At 34.8% G+C, this 19,534-nt stretch overlaps 3 protein-coding genes across 3 annotated transcripts; 2 read left to right on the forward strand and 1 right to left on the reverse strand.

The window, feature by feature from the left end:
- Positions 1-241: 241 nt before the first annotated feature.
- RpII140 (RNA polymerase II subunit RpII140) lies at positions 242-6,231 on the forward strand. Its single transcript, XM_018547136.1, has 7 exons — positions 242-319; positions 1,707-3,642; positions 3,720-3,942; positions 4,037-4,498; positions 4,598-4,940; positions 5,010-5,268; positions 5,844-6,231. The coding sequence occupies exons 1-7, from the start codon at positions 292-294 to the stop codon at positions 6,127-6,129; spliced, it is 3,537 nt and encodes a 1,178-aa protein (XP_018402638.1). The 5' UTR covers positions 242-291; the 3' UTR covers positions 6,130-6,231.
- A 280-nt stretch (positions 6,232-6,511) lies between these two features.
- Positions 6,512-8,495, reverse strand: LOC108779701 (E3 ubiquitin-protein ligase TM129). The gene is made up of 7 exons (XM_018547164.1): positions 8,277-8,495; positions 7,940-8,195; positions 7,601-7,850; positions 7,310-7,499; positions 7,039-7,233; positions 6,804-6,949; positions 6,512-6,715 (listed from the first exon to the last, which is right to left on the reverse strand). Exons 2-7 carry the CDS (start codon positions 8,139-8,141, stop codon positions 6,592-6,594), a joined length of 1,107 nt encoding a protein of 368 aa, XP_018402666.1. The 5' UTR covers positions 8,142-8,195; positions 8,277-8,495; the 3' UTR covers positions 6,512-6,591.
- Positions 8,496-13,161: 4,666 nt separating this feature from the next.
- spz4 (Spaetzle domain-containing protein 4) lies at positions 13,162-19,404 on the forward strand. Its single transcript, XM_018547126.1, has 6 exons — positions 13,162-13,191; positions 14,439-14,632; positions 15,402-15,557; positions 17,635-18,540; positions 18,766-18,888; positions 19,102-19,404. Exons 1-6 carry the CDS (start codon positions 13,162-13,164, stop codon positions 19,349-19,351), a joined length of 1,659 nt encoding a protein of 552 aa, XP_018402628.1. The 3' UTR covers positions 19,352-19,404.
- The last annotated feature ends 130 nt before the right edge of the window (positions 19,405-19,534 follow it).

The raw sequence follows: 19,534 nt of genomic DNA on the forward strand, positions 1-19,534 counted from the left end.
TACGGCACAACAGCGAGTCAGCGAGAAGGATTCTCTCTCTCAGATTCTCTCTCGCTGTCTCGTTCGCTCTCAGCGCGCCGAAGGTGAACAAGGAGGAACTATTAGAGAGATAAGGACAGCGCGATAATCGACGCGCTCCTGCTACAAAGTCACACGTACACGAGCTTTGCTTGTGGAATTGTGTGTGCTACCGGTTGCGCCAGGCCGCCAACCAATGACGCTACCATCGAGTGCTGCATGCTATGGCTGCAAGCGGATTGGAATTTTGGAAATCGCATCACTGCATTAAACATGAGTAATATTTTTGGTCTCGAAGATGGTAAGTAAACTGGTAATAGGATTAAATTAAGGTTATAGGATACAGAGTTTAAAGGGTGCTTTCCAGCTACGACACAAGTAGACACTGTAACACAGTGTCAAACGCGGTGCTTTCCACGACACGCCACGGCACAATTGAACACAGCAGAAAAGCATACTCTTGGTTATGGTTGCCAATTTTCGGTTGGTGTTTTGGAGTATTTACATTTTAATATATGTACGATATAAGAAATACGTTCATAATGCCTGTTTCCATCAATGCAGATTAACTTTAATCTCGGTTTAACTTACCGTTAATCTTTCTCTAATTTTTAAAATTAGAAAAAGATGAAAAACAAATTAAACCGAGATAAGTCATCTGGATCATTTTAATGTATAAAAAAATAATATCTACGCATAAAGATTATTATCCAACAAGAAACACAGAAGTGATACGGTGTGGTAATCGTTGCATCCTTGTCGTTCGCTAATGTTAAATAAAGATGAGGTGATTGCTGTGTCGTAGCTGAAAAGCACCCTATTGACTTTTCATGCATGAGAAATACAATTTTGAAATCGGGTCTGTTGTATTGCTTGCACTTTTTACATTTGGAATTTTCATTTTCTATTTTCAAAACATATATTTATTTTGTTTTAAATAAAAATATTTTGGAAGATTTCAAACAACGCGGTATAGCAAGCAACGCAAAAGGTACGATTGTCATTCTTAGTATTTGAAACACAAAATAGTTTTATACGCTTCTGTACGATATCAAATATTTTATATGCCTTGCTGAAATACAAAATACATTTGTCTTATAATGTTTTTCAAATAAAAGCATTTTAAATACTTGTCTAGACTTAGCAGGTATATAAGGAAAATAATATATAAATCTAAGACCAATTAGCAAAATGACATTATATTACATAAGGTCTATTCACTTTGCTTGTTTTTTTGCACTCGGCATCTTTTTTTTCTTTTGTTCTAACATCTGAATGAGTATTTATCTTCTTTTAAGTGCAAATATTTTTGGTGATTTCAAGCAATGCAAACAGATCTATAGGGTATATTTAATAATAATATAATCATTCACTAAGCAGTGACCTCTTATATGTTTGGTTTATATTTTTATTAGATTGATGCAAAAATAATGTCAGGTTTTTACTTATTTTATTCAATTAAAATGATAACTATTGATTAATGAAAAACTGTTACCTGATGAGTTTCTATACAATTTCTCGAGTGATTTTTAATGGATCAGCTTTAATAATTACCTTCAAGATTATTGTTAATGACTGTAGGCCATTCCTAATTTTTTTTCATTTTTAAGATTGTCATTTTAATTTCAAAATTTTTGAAACTATTATTATATTATCCGTTTGTTTGTAATTTTTTTTATCTATTCTAGATCAATATGATGAGGAAGAAGCAGACGAAATCTCGTCAAAACTTTGGCAAGAAGCCTGTTGGATCCTCATCAATGCATACTTTGATGAGAAAGGACTTGTACGACAGCAATTGGATAGTTTTGATGAATTTATTGAAATGTCTGTTCAGCGTATCGTGGAGGATTCGCCACAGATTGAACTGCAGGCGGAGGCGCAGCACACCACAGGCGAGATAGAAAAGCCTGTGAAGCACTTGTTGAAATTTGAACAGATTTATCTGTCAAAACCAACCCATTGGGAGAAAGATGGTGCACCGTCTCCTATGATGCCCAATGAAGCTAGATTGAGAAATTTAACATATTCTGCACCATTGTACGTGGATATCACTAAGACGATCGAGAAGGATGGTGAAGATCCGGTTGAGACACAACATCAAAAAACATTTATCGGTAAAATTCCGATTATGTTAAGATCAAAGTATTGTTTACTCGCCGGCTTATCAGATCGCGACTTGACGGAACTGAACGAATGTCCGTTGGATCCCGGCGGATATTTTATTATCAATGGCTCAGAGAAGGTCCTTATAGCTCAGGAAAAAATGGCGACAAATACCGTCTACGTATTCAGCATGAAAGATGGTAAATATGCTTACAAGGCAGAAATACGCTCATGCTTGGAACACAGTTCTCGTCCGACTTCGACTCTATGGATCAATATGATGGCCAAGAGTGGTGCCAGCATTAAAAAGTCTGCTATAGGCCAACGCATTATTGCCATTATTCCTTATATCAAGCAGGAAATCCCAATAATGGTGGTTTTTCGAGCACTCGGATTTGTGGCTGATCGCGATATTCTCGAACATATTATTTACGATTTTGATGACCCTGAGATGATGGAAATGGTGAAGCCATCTTTGGATGAAGCTTTCGTCATACAGGAACAGAACGTTGCTTTGAATTTTATTGGTACTAGAGGTGCCAAGCCTGGAGTAACAAAGGAGAAGCGCATTAAATACGCCCGAGAAATCTTGCAAAAGGAGATGCTGCCGCACGTCGGCATAAGCGATTTTTGTGAAACCAAGAAGGCTTATTTCCTCGGTTACATGGTTCATAGATTATTGTCGGCATCTCTAGGACGAAGGGAATTGGACGACCGTGATCATTACGGTAATAAGAGATTGGACTTGGCCGGGCCTCTGCTGGCATTTTTATTCCGAGGTTTGTTCAAGAACCTAATGAAGGAGGTACGTTTGTACGCACAGAAGTTTATAGATCGAGGGAAGGACTTTAATCTCGAGCTGGCTATCAAGACGAAAATTATAACGGACGGTTTGAGATACTCGCTTGCCACGGGTAACTGGGGCGATCAGAAGAAAGCGCATCAGGCAAGGGCAGGTGTGTCACAGGTATTGAATAGGTTGACCTTCGCGTCGACATTGTCGCATTTAAGACGAGTAAATTCGCCTATTGGAAGAGATGGTAAACTTGCCAAACCACGTCAATTGCACAACACATTATGGGGTATGCTCTGCCCTGCGGAGACTCCTGAAGGTGCCGCTGTAGGACTAGTGAAAAATCTGGCCCTGATGGCGTATATAAGCGTTGGATCGCAGCCATCTCCTATTCTGGAATTCTTGGAGGAATGGTCCATGGAGAATCTGGAAGAGATAGCACCGAGCGCAATTGCCGATGCTACAAAGATATTCGTGAACGGATGCTGGGTCGGTATCCATCGGGATCCAGATCAATTGATGGCCACTTTACGCAAATTGAGAAGGCAGATGGATATTATCGTGTCGGAGGTATCGATGGTCCGCGATATTAGAGACCGTGAGATAAGGATATACACGGACGCTGGTAGAATCAGCAGACCTTTGCTCATAGTGGAGGGTCAAAATTTATTACTGAAGAAGAGACATATTAACATGTTGAAGGAAAGAGATTACAACAATGACGGGTAAGCGCTCGACATACCTGCTTTTGAATCTTCTGTTTTTATAAATGTTACGACGTTCGATTTGTATAATATTACAGGTGGCAGGAATTGGTAGGTAGCGGAGTGGTGGAATATATAGATACCCTCGAGGAAGAAACTGTTATGATAGCTATGTCACCCGATGATCTTAGACAAGAGAAAGAATACGCATATTGTACAACGTACACACATTGCGAGATTCATCCAGCGATGATTTTGGGTGTGTGCGCTTCCATTATACCATTCCCCGATCATAATCAGAGTCCTAGGAACACCTATCAGGTATTATTGCAATAGACTTTAGTTGCTGCATTTTCTTTGAAAAACGTTTATGCTTTTTTACGAGCTGTAATACATAGAAGCTATTATTTTTCAGAGTGCTATGGGTAAACAAGCTATGGGTGTATACATTACAAACTTTCATGTGCGCATGGACACTTTGGCTCATGTACTATATTATCCTCACAAACCATTAGTTACAACGAGATCTATGGAGTACCTTAGATTTCGCGAATTACCGGCTGGCATTAACAGTATTGTTGCAATTCTGTGTTACACGGGATACAATCAAGAAGACAGCGTTATCCTGAATGCGAGTGCCGTTGAGAGGGGTTTCTTTAGATCGGTGTTTTATCGCTCTTACAAGGAATCCGAGTCGAAGAAGATCGGCGACCAAGAGGAACAATTCGAGAAACCCTCGCGCTTAACTTGTTCAGGAATGCGCAACGCTATATATGACAAATTGGACGATGACGGGATCATTGCACCTGGAATTCGAGTATCTGGCGACGACGTAATCATAGGAAAAACGATAACTTTGCCAGAAACGGACGATGAGGTAAAACCTCATTTTAATTTTTAATTTTTCAATAAATAGACTTCATTAATGTAAGAAAAAGATGATAGCAATAATTTATTTCTTTTTATTTATTTTTAGCTGGATAGTACAACAAAACGTTTTACAAAACGTGATGCGTCGACCTTCTTGCGAAACAGCGAGACCGGTATTGTTGATCAGGTAATGTTGACATTAAATAGCGAAGGATATAAATTTTGCAAGATTCGAGTGCGCAGTGTACGCATTCCGCAAATCGGTGACAAATTTGCTTCGCGTCACGGACAAAAGGGTACATGTGGAATTCAGTACAGGCAAGAAGACATGCCGTTCTCTTGCGAAGGTCTTACACCCGACATTATTATTAATCCTCACGCTATTCCTTCTCGTATGACTATTGGTCACTTGATTGAATGCATTCAAGGGAAAGTTTCTGCCAATAAAGGTAATACGATAATTTACTGAAGCGTGAATAAAAATAAAGCATGCTTATGCAAATTTGATATATTCTTAGGAGAGATTGGTGACGCTACTCCGTTTAACGACGCAGTGAACGTGCAAAAAATTTCCACGCTTTTGCAAGAATACGGATATCAATTGCGAGGAAATGAAGTAATGTATAATGGACATACGGGTCGTAAAATCAACGCGCAAGTATTTTTAGGACCGACGTATTATCAACGTTTGAAGCATATGGTAGACGACAAGATCCATAGTAGAGCAAGAGGACCTGTGCAAATTTTAGTTAGACAACCTATGGAGGGACGAGCGAGGTAATTGTTATTCTTGTTATAATTTGTTACACTATTTCATACATACACGTGTGTATACATGCACATACACAGGATGTCATAAAATTTGCGACTTAAAATACTATAGCAAGAACGTTCTTTTCTCAGAGAATTAAGTAAAAAGATTATTCATAAATTTTTGTTTTGAGCACTAATTTTTTAAATAATAATGGTTTACATATGTCAATTACAGACGTATGTTTAGACGGACACTTATTCGTGAGTTGCGCGTACGATAGTATTAGTAAACTTTGATGAATATTTACTAATATTCACAGGTGATGAGAGGGATTTATTTAACAATATTGCGATTGACCACCAACTACAGCGCTCGTATAGCAAAAAAAAAACTCTAGACACATGATTATTTAAACATAGGCTGCAATTGGCTATATTTGTGACATTTCCCTTGTAAATTAAATTTTAATGTAACTATTAATTTTAATTTAACTTATAGTTAAAAAAAAAGTTAACTTATTCAACCCTGATACGTGCGCGCGCGCGACACACACACACACACACACACACATTATATATATGCTTGTATATTTATTTAGGGATGGTGGACTTCGTTTTGGAGAGATGGAACGAGATTGTCAAATTTCTCACGGTGCAGCGCAATTTCTACGAGAACGTTTGTTCGAAGTATCAGACCCATATAGAATTCACATTTGTAATTTCTGTGGTTTAATTGCTATAGCGAATTTGCGGAATAACACTTTTGAATGTAAAGGTTGTAAAAACAAGACGCAAATTTCGCAAATTAGACTACCGTATGCAGCGAAGTTACTTTTCCAGGAATTAATGGCAATGAATATCGCACCTAGACTAATGATACATTAAGTTTTCTGTAAATAATTTATTTTATGTAAAATAAGTATTGTCCAGTTATCATTGTATGTACAAATTGCAGTGTTGTACAATGAAACTCGAGACAAATTGATAAACAGCTTTTTACAAACAGTTTAAATTACTGCCTCAGCAGATATTTATTATTATTAAAATAGTAATCTTTGTATGTATCTTTATAGTATGTCAAACTTCATGATATTTGATGTTTATCAGTTTTTGTGATATTAAAGTAAATTGGTTTTTATTTTACTAATCACTAATCTCACAAAAGTTGATTTATCCATTAACTTTTACGTAATGAGTGAACTTTTTATAAGAACAATATATGCGACTCACGTAAAAAAATATTTATCTAAATGAATCTTACATATTTTTAAAAAAATTGTATTAAAATTAATACAAATAAGAATTATTTCATAAGAACAGTTCAAAATAATGCATATCATTTTGATATCAATTACTAGGATTTCTTACAAGACATACATCTAAAACACAAAATCGTGCTCTGCAGAGAGGACAGGTACATTTGGAGGACAGCCACGTTTCTGGTGCATTCTCATCTTGTCTCGAGGCAAACCTGTTTAAGTAATAATGATTTAAAAATATCTGAATATACATGATCTAATTAAAAATAATCTAAAATAATAAAAGTAAAAGGTATCAACCATTTCGCTATACATTCTATACACCACATTGGACGGCAATAACATGTCGTGCAATCGTCAAGGTCTCTGCTATCGGCATTATTGCATAATCTATTCAATTTTATATTTGACAATGCTTGCATACATCCGATACATTGACCCAACTCCTATATAAGTATGAATTAATAATTGAAGACAAACAGACTAGAGCAAATAATTGTTGATAATTGAGATGTTAACAATGTATCATTGATACCTCAGCAGTATCGTAGAATGGGTTTTTATCGACCTCTTCTTTAAAAGTATCGATAAATCTATCGAGTAAGGTTCTATGGAACGTTATATTATGCAGTATAGCAATTGGTCTTGAAACTTTGTCCTGTAGATCCTTGAAATCCAATGCATTTAATCTTATGTCAAACTCCTGTGCCATAGCTCGCATAGGTTTCACCTAGAAAACGATACATGGATCAGTATCATTGATCCACTTAAAACAACTGGAAGTGATTTATGAATTATTGTTATACCTGTATATTGATAAACTGTATTTGATCTCTCGTAGTCGGCGACATAAAATGTATGTCACTCTTATTCACGACTAAAGTCGCATCACTTTGATGAGCCACTTGCAATTTATAAGGCGTGATTTTAATAATCCAATTGTCCGTCGCTACGACACGAGTTACGCTATTTGTGATAATAACAATTTTATCTATTCTAAAATAAAATTGTATTATTTTAGTATAAATACTAGGTGTACTTACACATGTATGCGTGTGATTTAAATTCCTAAGTATAAGCTAGCTATTTGAATGAACCTTCGATACTCTGTATTAATGTCCGAAGCAACAGCTGTCCATGGTGTATTATTATTACAATACACAGATAGATTTTGCGCTATTGGATGTGTGGCCCAATCATGTGCTGACCACTCGAGGACTTTATTCAGTATATAAAGCGGACCAATCGTGACACAAAGAACAATCAATGGTCCAAGATAATTTCCATCCACTAACAATAGTTTTCCAGGATCTATGTGATCGAAGAAAAGCAATCCTAGAACATAGCCTGTACAAAAAAAGCTATGTTATAAATGCTTGTAAAAATAATGTGAAAGTGGACGACTGGATATATTTAGAGAAAAATATATCTATTACCCAGAGGTAGTGCAGAGTGTAGAAGTAATGTGGCTACAGTCCTCCTAATATGATACTGTATGAAAAACTCATTTTCACTACCAAGCCAATTTGCGAAGACGTCCTTGACGGTCAACCCTGCTGAGACAAATTCCGTGGGCGGATAGATGATACATCCGGACATCAGAAAATAAAATAAAGTATAGAAGAGTAGAGCTGACATTTTTTCATTTAGAAAGAGATTTCTGTTTATCTGCAGTGTAATAGAAATAGCAATCTGGAATAATTTAGTAAGTTTACTTTAATCCTTTCGGCTAAGTTTTTTTTATCAAAATATAATAATAATGTGACAAATTACATTCAATATAACTACATGTGCCTCCTTATGACATGCTTGTAGACAGAACTATTACAGATCACAAAACCCAAGATCTAATCTAGGTCACAGTACAATTTCGATCTTGATGTTGATAGTGGAAGTATCCGTTTATTTATTAAAACTATCCATTAATAATCACAAATCCATCAAAATGTATATAGGTTAGAGTTACACCGTTTAATATAGAGCTTTTATGGTTGCGTTCAGCAGAATGTTTATTTTGCTACTGTTGTGTCTGTTATAAGTTTTCTTCACGCTGATTGATTTATGGTAGGTATAAAAAGGTGCGTTCCATTCGGCGCTTCATCTTTATGGAATTACGGGCGTATTATTTATCCTTATTTAACATTTGATAAAAAATAAGAAAATGATTCCATGAGCGTTGGAATGCACTCAGAATATAAGGGCTGCATTCGTTTTTCACGCTCCGAGCTGTAAACTTCATTCTATCATTATTGCTCGGTACTTGCAGAAAAAAGATAGAATAAGGCCGGGTTCAACACCTTGACGGAAAAGCGGAAGAGCAGTAGCCAATCAAAACTTGCGCTGGTAGTCAACTTTCTGTTAGTTTTGTACTACTTACTACCAACGCGAGTTCTGATTGGCTACTGCTTTTACGCTTTCCGCTTTTCTGTCAAAGTGTGAACCCGCCCTAAGGTATTTCAATTTTTATTGCGCATAATTGTCTTAAAATGCTAATGCAGTCCTCTGATTGGGTGAATCCAGAAGTATACAAGAGCTCACTGAGCGCTCAATGAGCGGTCGTGCTTCTGAATGCACCCATTGGGCGCATTTAGCGGACTTAACAGTTAATTGAGCGCTCGCTATTATTGGTGCATTCTCCTAGATCTAAAATTCTGATTGGATGATCTAAAAGAATACACCAATAACAGCGAGCGTTCACTCGACTGGTGTTAAGTATTCTGATTGGTTAGCACGCAATTATGTGACGTAGCAGCCAATTATGAAACTGATTTCTTGTTATTACAAATGGCTACTTAATAAATGATTGGTTGATTTTATAAGTCCATCTGTAAACAACACTATTTTTAATATTATTTTTAGTACTTTGGCGATCTCAGTCGCGCTTTTCTTTTGTATATCTAAGACTCTATTAAAAGCCTGTTCTACAATAGAATTGCAACTTGTAAGGCATAAGAAATTATATGGCCAACCACAGTTGAATATGAAAAAAAAAAATAAAATTGACTATAATTAATTAATTTCTTATGGCTTACGATTTGCGACCTTACGCAGAGAACAGATTCAAAACATATTCTCAAATATAAGAATCGATTATATAAATAGCTCTTAGGAATAGAACACTTTATATCATATTGGCTGTATTCAGCAGAAAAAGCAGCTTTGCAATTGTACAATTCTTCAATACGATTAGTTTATACATTTAGATAGAGAACTAAAAGCAAGAACCAATCGTATTGAAAAATGTTACAACAGTTACAAAAAGCTACTTTCTCTGCTGAACACAGCCATTCTTTGAATAGTTGCGCTTGCAGGCTTGCTGTAGGGACGTATATACAGGGCGTTCATTTGAAAACTTTCCAGCTGATTATCTCAAAAAATATAAAAGATACAAAAAAAAGTTAAAACATGTGTTCCATGATTTTGAGGGGGAAAGAGAATGGCACCCTCAATTTTTTATTTGGAGGGCGTTTTCAACGTAATTTAAAGGTCAAATTTGTTTTTTTAAATGAAAATGTATATTTTTTATTACAGAATCTTATTTCACGTAAAAAAACAAGTAACTTCTGAAGGAAACATTTTTTTGTTTGATCACTATTTTAGGAGATATTTAAGAAAATAGCAAGGCAGTAATTAACTATGCAGTAACTATGCCTTTTGCTATTACTCTGTTAGTTTAGGCTCTACAAAAATAAACGCGACATTTTTATGAACTTTGTGTAGGCGACGTATAAAAAATATGCAGTTTTTAATTGCTTATATCTTAATAGTATTGAAACGATCAATCTCATTGCATGTATTATACATATATATGTATACTTATCACAAAAGCATACGTGTCTGATATAATCCCGTTCTCTGGTACAATAATCCCGATAGGCACATTGCAAAAACATTAGAAATAATGGCATATCGTATAAATTTATGAAAAATTTCGCAATAATTGAAATGAATTAAGATATCACTCGTGTTATCGACATTTTTAATTTAGAATTAAAAAGTCTGTACCCGACATTGCGATCAAATTGTCACTTCACCATTCTCTTATTAAAGCGTATACTTTAATAATTCTGATTCCTTCAACTAATCCTGACACTATTATGGATCAAAAATTGATTTTTATTGAAATGAGTAAAAATACACTCGGCTGTTAGTATGTTCGCTATATGTATGTATTATATGTGGTACTTACTCGATTTTCGTCTTGTGCAACGTCTCAGAAAATGTTCATTATCTCAAAAATATAATGCCAACTTTTACTTCTTGTGTTAATCCACATAATACTTATAAAATATTTACAAAATATTAGATATTGCATATAAATCATAAAACATATATGATATTTATTATTATAAATACTATGAACATTTATTGTAATTGTGTCGTAAATGCTATGAAAATATTTAATAAAAATTAAGATATAAGATTAATAAAAATTATAATACAAGAAAAAAATACTTATTAGAAATATTTATTTAAATTTATTACTCTAATATTACATAAAATATATAAAAAATGTGAATAGTAATAAATTTATCATAAATATTCTATGCTGTCTGGGAATGAGCCCGGTCTTAGATGCGTCGTATAAGAAATATGTGCGTCATGCACGCATATAGCCTTTGCCCATTAACATTAATTATATAAAATTTTAAACAAATAAATGAAATTGCTATTACAAATGTCACGTTAAACGTGCTGTCGTACTAATATTATGCACGTATTACATCATTATTAATATACCTATTTATCACTTATTAACTCTTCTTTTTGTTTACATGTGTGTTTACGCGTGTTATCATCTAAACTATATTCTAAACTATATCATCGACCGAAATTACATACGCTATAAACGGTTCTATATATAAGGTGGTTTTAAAAATAACATTTAAAAGTGTCTGAAATATACAAGGTGTCTTGAAAACATCATTTATAAATTTTAAATATAAATTTTTGATCATTTTCAAAAGATATATATATCTTTGAAATTTTAAGATAATTTTAAAATAACGATTATATAAAGTTCTCTGGGTAAAACTGGAACCTCGATTCACTGAGCATCATTCGGTCAAGAGGTGTTCAAAAGCGAAACATACAGAAGGGGCGTGATCAGTAATGCGGCATCTTCAAAAGCGAGGAAATTCAGTGAAAGAGTCACTTGTCCAGTGACAGTGCTTTTGAGGTCAGTAGACCGCGTAGGTATAACTTGAGTGCGCGCGCGCGGCGGGTCCCGCCGTAAACCTTAAATCGCTATTTATGACCATCCCAGCGTATCTTTTTGTATAGATGCTCGTTCAGTGGCGTAGGCTTTTTCTCTCTGACATAGAGCAAAACACCTCGTCACCACCTAAGTGCGCATTGCGCGATGATGATACTAACGACCGACGTTGTCTCTGGGACTACAAAACTATATAATCCTATGAGTCTTCTCTTCCACGCTCCAAAAGTGCGCTGGGAAGCTTTAAACATTCTTTAAAACTTCTAAGGGTTTTAAAAGAGGGGTTTTTTTTTCGCACAAGATATAATTAGCAGTCTTGAGACATTCCTGGATTTTTAAAATATTTATCACGTGTTGCTCCGGATGATATGTAGCTATAGACGGTCTCGAGGTTCTCTGTTTCAGTACTACTCAAGTTGGCACCCAGACTACGTCACTGGCAGGGTCCTCGTGACACAGATCAGCGGCGGCAACTATAACGGTACTCACCGGTATGACCTACTCTCAACGAAGTCTCGCTCTCTCGATCCTTCCTCCTTCGTCCTCTCTTCGTTACACGTCTTTCCCGTGGACTCTCCTTTCGTCCAGGGCCGAATATTTCAGCTGGGTCTGAGTACAAAGCACTATTCTGTAATCACGTGAAGATATGGAGCTCAAAGGGCAATTCTACAATCGTAAAAAACTTGTCCATTTCCGATCGAGAAAAGATCCATTGTCTCTTTCGTAAGAAAATAAAAAAGAAACCGAAGTTGGACTACCTTTAGAGATATATAGCATTATCGCCATACGCAACGTTCGAATACTATAATCCCACTTGTTGCGCAATTGTAATTAAATAATTGAGTATAATTATTTAAGTAAGATAATTATTTGAGCAAAAGTAATTATTTAAGCAAGACCTCTCATTTTCGGGTCGCTTCTGCGAAACTAAAAGATCTCGTCTAAACGATCGCGGTCGCATTCTATTCGACCGAAAATCTGGAGAGCCAGGACTTGGGTGAGGTGAGACAGTCGGCCGCCACTGCCGCATGTATAGCATCTTCTCTCCCGTACGCTGGCGGGCTACACTTTTTCTTCCACATGAAGAGCATCGCCACACGGGTCGCCTCGTCGCATGGGCGGACGGTCGACCGGGCCGCGGCTGATTACGGGCAGTAATGAAAGCGGCCTGCTTGCACGCGGTAGGCAGGTGTACGCCGCCGCCTGTCATGTAGCCTCTCCTCCGACGTTTCTGTCGCGTGTCTTCTCTGCCGCATCCTCTCGTTGAGGCCATCAATGAGGCCGATAGCCGCTACTGCTCTGCTGTTGTTGTTGTTCTTCTCTACCTGAGTGACCACGCGTGAGTGTGGGACACGCGAGTAGTTTGAACGTTAGTTGTCGGTTGTCAAGAATTACACGCGGGTCCAGCCACTGGACCAGCGAGTTAAGATATCCCGGCGAGTTATGAAAGCAATTGTGCTCTTCGTTCTTCAGGTGAGTGATATGAATGAATAGTGAATAATATCCTCTTGTTTCTTTCGCGAATGCGAATGAAGAGAATGTCATATAATTTTTTCATGAGAAAAGAATGAATTGTGGAAGAGAAAACGACAAACATTTGATTTAGAAATTATTATGTTTAATTTTTAAGAATCTAGAATTTGGTTTTAGTGTAATTAGTTTATATCTCTTGTTTTTAGTTAATTTTTTTCCAATTATATATATATTATAGGTATCATTTAAACCTATATATTGTTGAATGTGAAACCATTTGTGTAAATTACTAATGTGTGTTTTAATTGTAATTGTATAAGCTTATGGGATTGGAGACATGTATTTGAAATACTTTTATTTAAATTTAAAACAGTATTTGCAATATAAGTATATTTTGTGTATTTTATATTTCAGCGGAGCATGTCAAATTATGTATACTTTTGTATTTAAAATCGAAAGGATTGAGAGCTTTTTGTATTTCGGAATTTAAATAATAAGATCGACACATATTAATTATTTAATTATATTTAGATTTTAAGAGAGGCACACATTGATAGTTTTCACGGACTGTTTCGTATTTCACATTTAGCAATTATTTATCAGTTATTAAGCAACATGGTATCTCGATCATTAGTCTATACAAGTATTTAAGGTATATATTTATTAAAATATGACTAAAGAGTTTAGAAAATATTTTGTATGTTATGTCGAAATATGCAAAAATAAAATATAAAATACAAAATATATCTCGTAAAAAATTATTGATTTTTCGATATCTTTACCTTAATACTTTTACATGTAGAGTAGTTAGAGAAGTTATATCATATATAAAAGAAATCATATATAATTCTATTTAAAAAATGATCATAACCATCGTATGATCACGAAAAATCGTTTTTTTGAAAATTAATTTTATCATTTTATGCCATGTAACTTTCGTCTGAAACACTTTTCTGTTTTATATTCTTTAAAAATATTTTGATGTGAAAGTTAATAAAATAGGACATCTTGTATACATATATATATACTTTTAAAATTTCCGACAATTTTATAAAAATAAAGAAATTCAACGTCAATTTTAATGTCGAGTTTTGATTGAAAGATTCAAATCCTACTTTTATTAGACAACTCAATTTTTGTCATGCACTATTCGTTCGTCCATCAATTATATTTTTTTTTCCGAGAAATTAAGGGACTGATCAAATAAGAAAAGACATTCATTACGTAGTTGATTGTTTTTATTGCAGGTGATTGCATTGCAGCTGACGAGATGTCAATGCGGCGGTGGCGGTGGTGGCGGTGGACCGAGCACGTTCGGATATGACGCCTCCTCGGCCTGCAGCAAGCCGTACTCGCGCATGAAACGCGCCCATCACGAAGCTCTACCCTGTGACTTTCGCCGACAGAACTGGTGCACGATCCCTGGTACCTCTTATCCTTGGTACTTTATCCATTTGCGCTTCATCTCTTCTGATCAAACTCTCCTCGAGACTTTCGCCGGTCCGACATTCGTACACAAGAACACTCGCGCGCATGCTTGATTTGTCCGTGGCGAAAGTTTTGACGTTGTCAGTCGTCCAATCAAACAAATCAAAGTGAGCCGAAAGTTTCCTATAAAATTTAAAATGCGAGAGCAGCTGTTAATCTTGATCCTTCTTCATTTTCTCGATTTTTTTATATCGAATATTTCATATTGTAAATGAAATTTTGTTTTGATATACCTAATTAGCTTATTAATTTTTTGCAAAGCTTTTATATCAAACAAATGTTGTCATGATGTTGACAGCTCTAGATGCCATATTAAAAACTAAGAAATGTAAAGATACAATTTCAAAAATTTCTTTTTGTTCTTGGTATAAACTCCACCTTACAGACTGCATTTTTTGTTTTTATAAAAGGAATTTTCAAATCTACGAAGAAAAAGAAAAAAGAAATTAAAAAACAAAAATTACACTGCATTTAGCCAATAAAATAGATGATTATAGGATTAAAAATAATAAAATGAATGATATATTCTTATCAATTTTTTAAATTTGTTTATTTATTAAATAAATAAGTATTAAAAACTCTTAGATGTTGCTGTCGCTTCGATTGTTGCGTTTGAAATAAAGGACATATTAGTTTTTACTGTTAAAACTTGAATCTAAAAAAAATTTACGTGGTACATTTTATCCATCTTATTAGCACAGAGTCATGCTGTTTGTTCGTAGGCACGCGGTACGTCAGTTTGTGCAACAGAATCAGGGATTGATGAAACGCATGTACGGCGACGAGAATTACATCAATATCCTCCGAACGGAACTTGAAAAGAACGATATTGAGCTAAAGTTTTACGAGTACCATCATCATTTCACCGACGATCTAAGGTAGCTTTCTCGCAGTTTCTTTTGACAATATTTTAGTATTAATAATAAATTCTTCTCACTTTGATTTTCAAAGTTTCAGATGTAATTTTAACATACACTTTAATTTTTTATTGCACAATTTTTCTAACATACTTTGTTGAATCTTAGTATATGGATCGAAGTTTCTGGGATCAATTACTTTAAAAAAATCAATATTTAAAATATCAAAATGGCAAATCTAGTGTGGTAGTTAAATAAAATAAAATTTAATTATACAGTTTTTGTATTATTGAAATTTTATAAGAGTAAGATATATCCTGGTCGAAGTAATATTATACTTTTCGCAGTAAGTTCTTTACAGGCTTTCAGTTTCTAATTAAATTTAAGGGATTATTAATATTTTAGATTAATTGTGTTGTAAGTCCGAAAATAATTATAGTTACATTTCTGATAAATTCATTTAAGATACATACAGGATGCCTATATATCTTAATTAATATTTCTAGCAGCGAAGAAGAATGAAATTTTAAACTAAAGTTTCTTTCTCAATTTTGACTCAGACTATTACCGAATCATTAACGATTAAAATGATCAATTAAATTATACCTATTTGGAGCACGCAGAAGTGTAGCATGCTATGGGGTTTCTCGTGCTTACTGTACATTCTCCCGATTAAAATTTTCTTCTAATTTTTTATATTAATTAAGAAATAAATGAATAAATATATATATATATGTATATAAGGTAAATATATGATAATAAATGAATAATACGGTCTACCTGTACACCTGCTAAAATCTTCAACATAATTGCATTGAACCGCCTTTTAAGTTTAAAAGCTTTTTGCGACTCCATATTAATTATCAGTGCATTCTTGAAAAATTTCTCAAACTTCTTCTATTCATTGTCAGTCTCTCGTATAAATCAATAAGTATCTCGTAATAAATATTTTAAGCTTCATAATGTTTGATACATTCATTTATTTGCCGAATTTGTTACTCCTGTAATGTAAGAAAACAAACGATTAGATAAAGAATTAAACGAATCAAGTATCGAAACTTAAAATATAACAAGATAGCGATTTATACAAAAGCTGAGTAAGAGAGATTTAGTAGCAGAAATCACTGACATGCATTATTCTTATGAGGTCTTTGAACTTAAAAGCGGTTCAATCATATTAAAGATTCTAGTACTACTTTCCCTTTACACTCTCCGAGACACTGTCAGTTCCAAATGACCTCCGAGTTACCTTGACCTAAACCTTGATCTTCAAGTAGGTCAAGGCCATTGACCCTTTCCGTCGCTCATCAAGTTCCTGTTCATCAAGTAGTTATTAACCAAACAATTTTTATAAATATTATACAATATTACAATGCAATTTTTTAATACAAGGTACATATTTCAACACTATATGGGTTGAATCTATTTCACGTGATGTTTCATATGATTTGATGTTTATAATATATACATATATGTGTGTATGTGTGTGTGTGTGTGTGTGTGTGTGTGTGTTAGGATTCTCGAGATAATAATTTAGAAAGAAAATACATTGTTATATTCAAGCAGTATAACAATTTTTTGTTTGATTTAACAGAGCGAATATGTTTTTACATGATTTCTTGTTTATTTCACTTACAAATAAAAATTTTATTAACTATTAAGCGATATCCACCTCACTTCCTCTCTATCTTTTGGGACAAGGTAAAATATCACGTGGAACGAGACTCGTCTTATACTACTGAAATACGTACCTTTTATTAAAAAAAATTGCATAGCATTTATAAAAATTGTTTTGTTAATAATTTTTTGATGATCGTTAATGATTTTTTAAGCTACGAAGAAGTCCGACCTTGAGATTGCGGATAAATTAAAAGGAGCTATCCTTTTTATAATAAATTTTGGTATAAGGATATATATTAAATAAATAAAAAATAGTCATTTTGTTACTTGCTGCATATTATTTTTTTCGAATTTTATTTTTATAATGAAGAATGGTAGATTTGTTGTACAAAACACCATGCAAATCTTTTTTGCTAGCCAGTTTGCGTTTCATTCTTTTATAAATCAAAACAAATTTATTATGTGTAATAATTTTCAGACAATTCCAATATGACAATGATTACGAATTCATTGATGACAATTGGGCGAATGTTAACGAAGGCGAGTACGAAGGTCGCAGTTTTAGCAGTCGCTCTTTCAATGATCCCATCGTCAAGCAAATGACCAAGTTCTCGAAGCTCAGCGAATACACCAGGCCACATTTCAGGCCTACCGAACGAACTACTAGCTCGACCACCCCGAGCACGACTACTACCTCTACAACTTTGTCTTCGACATCAACTAGCGCTACAACTTTCGTTACGCATACATCGTCTTCGACAATGCCCTCGTTTACTGCCGCTACCGTTACGAGCACGGAGGAGATCAAGACTGAAACTTCAATAGTATCAACTTCTCCCAAATTTTCAAACGTCACTGCCAAGGTTACTGATAGTAATCTTGCGGTGAATAGCACGACGATGGCAGCATCGCCGAGCATTACAGTGGTCCAGATTGTCAAAGAACAAAATTTCAGCATTAATGAGATTCCAGGGCAGAACGACAGAACCTCCTCCAATAATGATCTGGAAGCACCAGAAATAGAAGCGTATTTACAGAAAATGATCGAAGAGAACATAACACACATCATGGAACCAGTCGAAACGACAACGGGTGACCCCATGGAATCACTGGTCAATCAAGAGCTGGTCAAAGAAGAGGAGAAGAAGGAGAAAGAAGAGGAGGAGGAGGAAGAGGAAGAGGAAGATGTATCTGACCTTGCTACGAAGATGACAATGCATGAAGATTTAATAACCGCAGCGAGTTATGAGCAACAGCAACAATTCAGACCACGTCCTGAATATCGGCCATTGGGCGTGGTCGAGGCATCGACAAGTGCTGGGGGACAGCTTTATCAGGACGTAGAGAAAGATCAGAAGGAGCAAGTACTAAAGCGTATAGGAACGTGAGTACAATAATTCATTTCGTAATGTTTTGTAATAATCTGAGTTATTAAATCGAAATACCAAACTAAAATAGAAAAAAATTTTAATTAAACATATAAAAACAAATTATATAAAATTGAAAGATTATACAAAATTAGTAATTAATTTAAAAATGAGAGAAAAATCATATAAAGTACAATATATACAATATAAGAAAAAAGAATTCATCGAATCATTTTGTGCAGGAACGCCTGTGAGGTCAAGGAAGAGGTCGTAGCACCTTATTGGGCCACCAATACTCGTGGTGAAATCTTAGCTCTCCTGAATCTGTATCCCTTTGAGCAATATGTTCATTGGGAAAAATGCACGTAAGTATCGTGTCATTCCTAAAAAAGAAATATCAATGTAATAAGTGATAAAAAAAATAAAAAATAAAAAGAAATAAATGTTTATAATTTAATTTGTATCTTTAGTCGAAAAAAGAATCTAAACACACAAAATTAAAACGTTTGTGTTAAATGGTTTTCTTCGTCTCGTATTATGTTTTTATTCCATTTAAAAAATTTCCGATTTTGTCGCAGATTCGAGAACAAGCAAATGCATTGCCGGGATGGATGCAGATGCGAGCAACAGTATCGGCTGCATCGGCTATTGGCTTATGATCCCAACAATGAGTGCCGCGGCATTTTCAGTGACTGGTTCAAGTTTCCTAGTTGTTGTACCTGCCGCTGTTACGATTTACCATTAGAATTTCGGGTGGCGTCGCGTTCACCACGCACGTACAAACGACGAATCAAGGTGCAATTACCAACGCGAAACCGTTACCCGTGATCCAATTGTCTGCTGGCTGGTGGCCAATCGCCAAATGCAGCATGTATGTTGAAGACGACCTGTTAAATAAGATCGTTACACGAAATTTTAACGAGTGCAGTACAAATCAGCCTTTTTTAATGAAAAATCTTCTATTTATAATTCAGATTCTAGATTTATTGTTCAAGTTTTTTATACGTTTTC

The sequence above is a fragment of the Cyphomyrmex costatus genome, unplaced genomic scaffold (assembly GCF_001594065.2).
Source record: "Cyphomyrmex costatus isolate MS0001 unplaced genomic scaffold, Ccosl1.0 scaffold61, whole genome shotgun sequence".
NCBI lineage: Eukaryota > Metazoa > Arthropoda > Insecta > Hymenoptera > Formicidae > Cyphomyrmex > Cyphomyrmex costatus.